Source organism: Carassius auratus, unplaced genomic scaffold (assembly GCF_003368295.1).
Source record: "Carassius auratus strain Wakin unplaced genomic scaffold, ASM336829v1 scaf_tig00012853, whole genome shotgun sequence".
NCBI lineage: Eukaryota > Metazoa > Chordata > Actinopteri > Cypriniformes > Cyprinidae > Carassius > Carassius auratus.
In genome coordinates, this window is record NW_020524337.1 from 1,086 (window position 1) to 8,881 (window position 7,796).

The following is a 7,796-nucleotide window of genomic DNA, read 5'->3' on the forward strand; positions in this document are numbered from 1 at the left end:
TATCTCCACTCAAAGCAAAACACAGATCTCAGTACATAGGTTGACATTTCTTTGCTCTTTCAGGTTTTTGCATGATGTGAACTTGAAAAAGAGCAGCAGATGAGTCTCTGTAAACAGTGAAAAAATCATATGCACACTTTATCAGCGAAAGATTTGATCAAAATCAAATTAAAGTAACAAAATGTTGAGGCTGTGGAGCCAGTGCTCCTTTAAATAATAATTTAGTTTAGAAATAAACTAATAATTTAGAAATATTGTGATAGTATATTATACTGACTACATTAAGTAATTTCATTTTATTGTATTGTAAAAACTGAACTAATGCGCTATATAGAATTCTTGCTGCGCTACGTTATGGCGAGAAAAGATAAGGATACACAGTATTGTATCAGTGAAACTGTTTGAAATGTTGTGCACTTTTGTGCTTATGGGCCCTAAGAAGTAAACTGCTGATGTAATTTCAGTGATCATGTGCAAACAAAGGGAATAAAAAATTTGTCATCTGACCTTTGGTTGTTTCACTTTCTCTCACGAGAAATGAGCCAGGTTTGTTTCCTGGTGCCAGCAGAAGACGCTCTGTTTCTCTGCGACTCAAGTCCTTGAAAAACCATCTGTAACAGAAAACGGAGCTTTTATAATTTCATTCCTAACAGATTAAATTTACATATTAGGACCGTTAGTCCAGAGTGATATTCTAAGAATATTGATGTTATTACGTATAATAGCAGTGGAACATTTGGTGCCTACGGCCAAAATACAGCAGTGCTATTGTTCAGAACGACGGCCAACACTCTTTTCCGTACGCTATTGCTGAAACATATCCATATTACGGTGGTATTTTTTACTTGTTGTACCTTTCCATCTCCAGTGTGTGTACTCTTGCCACATACGCAGATGGAATAAATCCCTCATAACCAGTGACCAAGGACTTCGCCAACCACCATTCCCCAGTCCTGAGATAAACAAGAGACAAGTTAGTTATTGTAATCATTTGGCTGTTTAATCTTTTTTATTGCCTTATTTGTGTGTGCTTTTTAAAAATATATAATTTAAGCTTACGTTTACATATGATAAATGTTAACCATACTCAATAAAAAAGGTCGATCCACCTTGAATAACATTCGCCAAACGGTCTGACATCTTTACTGGATGGTCCTGTTGGTTACTAGCCTAAAACTTTGCCTACTATGCCATTCACACTTTATTAAGATAACAACGTTCTTACCCATTTAGTCTTTTGATTAATTGTAAACCTTTACAAGTGGAGATCTTTTCTTAGTATAATATGCTGGAAGACTTTACTGTATTTTAATTGTATACACATATTACCAAAAAAAAAGTATTGTTAACTTACTCATTAATAATCTTGAGTCTGTCGCCTTTTTTGAACTGAAGATCACTGTCACTAGCAGGCTGGAAGTCATATTGAGCAATAACAATGTCTTCATCTGAAAAGAAAGTTAAATGCGTCAAATATGCAAGTTCAAAACTCTTCCATCTGTAATATTTTCTTCAGTCGCGTAACATTTGAACAATCACATGCCCTTTCTGGCGTTCCTTTTATTTTCTTATTTTTATTAAGAACACAACATCTACACCCAGCAGCATTATTAATATAATGTATTCAAAATGCTTTTAGAAAGAAAACCACTTTCTTGAATTCCACGACATTCCAAAAACTAAAGTGCATCACCTTGATTGTTTTGCTTCCTGTGATCTCTTTTCACCTGTAAACAAAGTAATTAATTTACTTCTTTATTCATGTTTTTTGATAACACATAATAGAAATGTATACATTTGTAGTAATACTGCATAAACTGTAATAATATTTAACAAATACAACACAGTTAAACTGAAAATGGTCTTGTTCGTCGCTGTGAAGATCAGTAAAAGTAAATCATCAAAGTAAAAATTTCTCGATAAAATTCAGTTAGTCTTAAAAAAATAATAATAAAGGCAATACCCACATTAGAGTTTGATGAATTATAATGGTCATGCTCTCTGGAGTCTTTGTGATGCTTCTGGTCACTACTAGCACAACCCATCCTTAAAAATTTAATTGAATCATCTTCTTAATCAGTGTTCATTTACTTCTATTTAATCAAATCAAAAGGAACAATCTATTTGTTCCGTGTAATCACACCTATATTCACTGCTGTCAGTCTCCCCAGTTCTCTACTCGGAGTTCAGTAACAGTCCAGAAGAAAACCAGAAAGGTCCAGAAAGGCATCATACTGGGTGCTACTGAAAATAAGAAAACAATTCAAACTCACTCACATGAGCCAAACATGATAATGATTTCACCACAGTTTGGTGGTTTACAGTTCACTTAATCAGTAATGTATCAATTAGTATACTGTAAAGAGACAGTCACTGACAAATGTACTTATCACAAAAAATAAATAAATAAATAAAATAAATAATGAAATTAATTAACAGTGACTTCCTTCCCTTATGTTATGAATTAAACTAACCGGTAACACTTTATAATAACTGCACACTATTAATCATTAATTAAGCATTAGTAAACAGATAATTCATAATTTATAAAGCATTAATAGACAGTAATAAGCAGTTTATAAATACAGATATAAATGCTTTATTCTTGATTTAAAAGCATATCTATAATGTGTTTAATAGTTGTGTTTTCATACTTTATTCATGATCAATTTATCATTTCTTAATGAAGTATAGCATTATTTACAAACCAGTTATTTAGGAGTTGCCAGTGATTCATAAGATCACAAGAAATGTAGTAAATTCAGGTAGTTATAAAGCATTTAGTAGTGGTCAGTTAACTATGTATGTGAGCTCATCTAAAGTGAGTCTAGTTATGCCTTGTAAAGCATTTATAAAGGATATTTAAAGGCTCAGTTATCTTCTAAACAAAAAATGGAAACAAACACCACACAGTGATACAGAACATAGTAATATTAACAGCCTTTAAATCTCATTTGTAAAAGCTTTACAAGGCATAAATAGTCCTCACTTTAGATGAGCTCACAAAAATAGTTAACTAACAACTACATATGTTTTATAACTACCTGAATTAACCCTGAATTACAGTAGAAATACATGTTAATAAACCATTTATTAACACTATAAGTAACTATTACTATATGTCTGAATAAAAAGATGTATGAATGCACATTTAAATAGTTTATTAATCATTTACTTACAATTTCTAAGTGATCTTATGAACCACTGACAACTCCTTAATAACTGGTGTGTAAATAATGCTATACTTAATTTAGAAATGATAAATTGATCATTAATAAAGTATGAAAAAAACAATTATTAAATACATTATTGATATGCTTATAAATCAGGTATAAAGCATTTATATCTTTATTTATAAACTGCTTATAAATGTCTATTAATGCTTTATAAATGATGAATTAACTGTTTCCTAATGCTTAACTAATGATTAATAGCATGCAGTTATTATAAAGTGTTACCATCTAATTTAATTCTAATCAAACATACTACTTGAATGTTAAAATATCAAAACGTTGTTAAAGATAGTTTTAAAAAAAAGTTACCAAAATGTACCGCTATATGTCAGAGCAATGTCTACTGTTCAATAAAGGGGAAAAGTAAAAAATATATGTTTGTACTTACATTTTGTGAGACCTCAGCATACTTAAATATATATACAGTAATAATCCAAATTTAAGTTCTTAATTTCTGAACTAAATCAAGAGTATTTTTTCTCTTACACATATATGTGATGATACACAGTCAGCTCATCTACCACAGAGACACACACATCTGCATCTGAGGCCTGCCCTGAGAGACCACATTAGCTGAAAGAGATAAATAGAGATCAGTAGTTGTGTTTATTTAGCTTTCTCCTCCCTCTCTTTCCTCTGTTAGTGCTTAATTTGCAAACTGTACAAATGCCTTACAGCAAAGCACACATATGATGACCATGTGATGTCAGACAGAACTGTAGACGACAATATATTTTAACATCCTCATTCTTAGTAACGGTTTCCCTGCTATGAATGCTATTTTTACTCTAGTTTGTCTCGCAACAACGTAGCCTGAGAAATTCTTCGAAATACAGAAATAGCAATTCCAAATATTTAAATGAGCTTCAAGAACAAAACCTTCATTGAACCTCGTTTAATTAAATGAATCTGGGAAGTTGTGTTGTTCTACAGGCATCCCCCGGACACAGTTTTCGTTTTATCCAGCTGTATTACATATAAGTGAAATATATAACACCAACATGTTAGAAAAAAAAAAAAAAAGAATCACTGAGATTGAAAACAACAACATCTAAAAATGAATTGTAAGGTCAATCAAGTCAATAACTTTCTCAGTGGCACAAAAAGCCATATGACTTTCAACTGTGATCAGATGTGGCCATTTTGATCAGCTCAGTAGGAAAAGAGCTTACCTGGAGCATTTCAGTCCTCGGTAGTGCAACTGAAGCAAACACAGCAGGCATAAGTCAGGAGATGGATGCAAAAAAAAGAAAAAGATTTCAAGGGCATTATCAAGGCCTAGAAGCACAGTGAAGTCTGTTATTAAGAAGTGGAAGATATTTCGGACAACACAGACCCTCCCTGGATCAGGACGTCGCTCCAAACTGGATGAAAAAGTCAGATGGACACTGATCAGAGAGGCTCGCAAGAGGCCTACAGCAACTCTGAAGCAGTTGCAGGAATTTATGACAAAGAGCTGTCATTGTGTGCATGTGACAACAATATCACAAATTCTCCACGAATGTGGTTGTATGAAAGGGTTAGAAGAAAAAAGCCTGTACTCAAGAAAGACCACATACAGTCACGACTGAGCGTTGGCAAAACAAATCTTTCTGAGATTCTGAGGCAGATGAGACTAAAATAGAATTATTTGGCCTCAACACCAAACAATATGTCTGGTGGAAATCCAATCAGCTCACTATCCAAATAACAGCATTCCTACAGTAAAGCATAGAGGTGGTAATATCCTGTTATAGGGCTTTCTCTGCAGCAGGGACAAGAGAACTTGACAGAACTTGGTGTATTAAGTTCCATAAAGTTGCAAAGACTAAAGTCTCAAATCCAAAGAGATATTCTTAATCAAAGTTAAGACTCTGCCATGTCCCCCTAAAACAGCTCATTCAAACACGCCCCCACATGTCTTCATCACTATGTGGAAATATTTGCCTATTGCTGCCCAAATGTTCACGCAAAGAAAGAAGTTGTAGTTTCAGTACCACAGTTAGTGTTGAAGCAGCCATGTCAGGGAGATGCTGTGTGTGTCTAGGAGAAAGCAAAAGCACTTTATTTGGCATTCTGAAAGTGGAAGCATTTAGGAATCTTTAAGATTACTTACAACAGCAATGTATTTTATGGACGACTGTTTCGTGAACCGAGGAGAGGAGGTAATTCTGAGGTTCTGCAATTCTGAATTCTGAAGACTGCAGTCCACAAACGCTCACCATCAAATTGAACTGAACTTGAGCAGTTCTGCAAAGAAGAGTGGGCAAATATTGTAAAACTACTAGATGTGAAATTTTAGTAGAGAGAGAGACATATCCCAAAAGACTAAAGGCTGTAATTAAAGCAAAAGGTGGTTCAACAAAATACTGACACAGAGGGGTGATCCTTTTTCCAACTCAGTGATTCTGCTTTTCTATTTATTTATTTATTTTCTGACATGTTGGTGTTATATCTTTCGCTTGGATGTTATATACATTGCACTGAATACAGCTGGATAAAACAAAGATTGTGCTCAAAGGCAACATGTGTTTTAGCTCACAGCAGCAGCTTTGTCACAGGATGTTGTTGACTAGCCCAAACAGAGATGTTTCCCTTTATGGGGTACTGTGGTTTTCTTCAGTTAAACTTTGGTTAATCTGATCTCTTTTTTGCACGTTCATTTACTCTGCAGTTAAAATGTAATTCAAACTTCAGATTGTATGTGTATATATATATATATATATATACATATATATATATATGTATATATATATATATATATATATATATATATATATATACTATAGGACATGTAGTCCCAGTCCTGTTAGGTCTTGAAGACCCAACTGAATCAAAATACGTGTTGTGCTTTTAGCACATCTATATGATAACATGCTCCGGAATGTTGAAAAAAAATAACTTTTACCAGATTCTTACTCATTCTGAACTACACAGATTTTTGACCAATCAAATTCCTTCTAGAATGAGAACGTCCCTTCCTTTAATATCAAAAACTGAAAAATGATTCATGGTGTATATTTAGGAGGTGGCATAATTGAGATGACTTTTGGAACAACTTACTAAGTTTTGAAGAACAGTAAATGTCATGGTGGAAATGAGATAACTGTATGAAAAATAATGATGTGTGTAAAATGTATGAAAAATAATAATGAACCTTGATACTGACTTGTGTGAGACATCTGGAACAGGCTAAAGTATCTCAGTTCCTTTTGGTTTCAGCAGTACCATAATCTCCCCTCTTGGATCTCATGCACATTAACACAGTTACTATCGAAGTTATTCTGAAATATAATAAACATATTTTATATTGTGTAGAATAAAACTTTACATTTGTTTGTTTTCTTATATTTTTCAATATACTCATCTGGTATATTGTATACATTATTAGCAATACGGTTTTAATTAAGAAATCATATTTTGTATAAAGTAGGCATATCTTTGAGCTCTTTTGACATTAAAAAAATTAAATAAAATACTTGCTGATCTGAATTTCTATATTAAATAATTGTTGAATGAAAAAAAAAAATATATATATATATATATATATATATATGTATATATATATATATATATATATATATATACATACATATGTGTGTAGGCTACATGAATACAGAATAAAGTATAGCATTTAAATTAATATATGTCTGTCATACAACTGCATTAGCTGTTCAATCTACACTGATAAGTATTCCACTGATTTGTGTGAGGGAAAAATACATATTTAAATCTGGCGAGACTTTTACCTGTGTTGTCAACACAATAGATTTAAATGTGTAAAAGAAAATGAGATCTGAGAACTGAAATGTATAGTCTCCAACGGACCCTTTATAAACCTCCTCCTCACATTTTATTGACGATTTCGACTCGCAGCTCTTCCTCTGCAGTGTAAAACCAGCATTTGCTGTCCTGTGTCTAAAAATGAATCTCTATATTTTACTGCACCTCCACCGAAAAGCGGATACATGAATATGTTTACTGACACGTGCAAAACCTCCACTAGAGAGCAGCAAAGCTACGTTTTTTTTATTAGGTTTTTTTGAATGAGTGTTCGAGGAGACCACAGTGAATGTAAACATATTTTTTAATCAACCCAATTTAAATTTTGTTATTTTACGAATATATTTTACATTTTAAGATCATTATTTTCATTTAGACATGTTAGCTGAAGCAATATCATAAAAATATATTGCTCTTCGAATCTACACTCAAAAAAAAATGTACTTTCACCTTTGCTAATTTTACTTAATCCATTCATGTTACGATTACTTAACAATGTGAATTATTTAACAATGTGAACTTGATTTAATCTAGTTCATTCAACAAAAAAGTGTGTATTGTCAGCTTTACTTAAAAATTATTTGTTCAGCCAACATAACATTTTTGAGTAAAAGTAACATATTAATGAAACCAACACAGACTTGCATCTCATTGGCTGAGGATTTCTGCAGTGTATTATGGGTAATTGTTATTCTGTCACCCTCTTGGAGAAGTGTAGCACCATTAGATAGGTAGATGAGTAATACAATTTATAGCAATTAAATTGTTCTAATAAGTTTTAGAACAAAACAAACAAACAAA

The 7,796-nt window shown here is 32.5% G+C and overlaps 1 protein-coding gene across 3 annotated transcripts; it reads right to left on the reverse strand.

Moving 5' to 3' along the window:
* Positions 1-369: 369 nt before the first annotated feature.
* LOC113073785 (tyrosine-protein kinase Blk-like) lies at positions 370-3,820 on the reverse strand. Of its 3 annotated transcripts, none has more exons than XM_026246550.1 (7): positions 3,720-3,820; positions 2,144-2,244; positions 1,968-2,046; positions 1,694-1,727; positions 1,355-1,448; positions 855-953; positions 370-611 (listed from the first exon to the last, which is right to left on the reverse strand). In XM_026246550.1, exons 3-7 carry the CDS (start codon positions 2,043-2,045, stop codon positions 461-463), a joined length of 456 nt encoding a protein of 151 aa, XP_026102335.1. In that variant the 5' UTR covers position 2,046; positions 2,144-2,244; positions 3,720-3,820; the 3' UTR covers positions 370-460. The 3 variants fall into 3 exon arrangements, with proteins under 3 accessions (XP_026102335.1, XP_026102334.1, XP_026102336.1); XM_026246549.1 differs by having other exon boundaries at positions 3,622-3,819; XM_026246551.1 differs by having other exon boundaries at positions 2,144-2,241; positions 3,720-3,806.
* Between the last annotated feature and the right edge of the window lie 3,976 nt (positions 3,821-7,796).

What these genes read in the sequence shown, in the direction of transcription:
- LOC113073785 (XM_026246550.1), bottom strand. Translation starts at nt 2,045, where the DNA reads ATGGGTTGTGCTAGTAGTGACCAGAAGCATCACAAAGACTCCAGAGAG. An exon ending in AGACTCAAGATTATTAATGA is followed by an intron (nt 954 to 1,354) that starts GTAAGTTAACAA and finishes TGTTTATCTCAG; the next exon opens with GACTGGGGAATGGTGGTTGG. An exon ending in CACACACTGGAGATGGAAAG is followed by an intron (nt 612 to 854) that starts GTACAACAAGTA and finishes TTTCTGTTACAG; the next exon opens with ATGGTTTTTCAAGGACTTGA.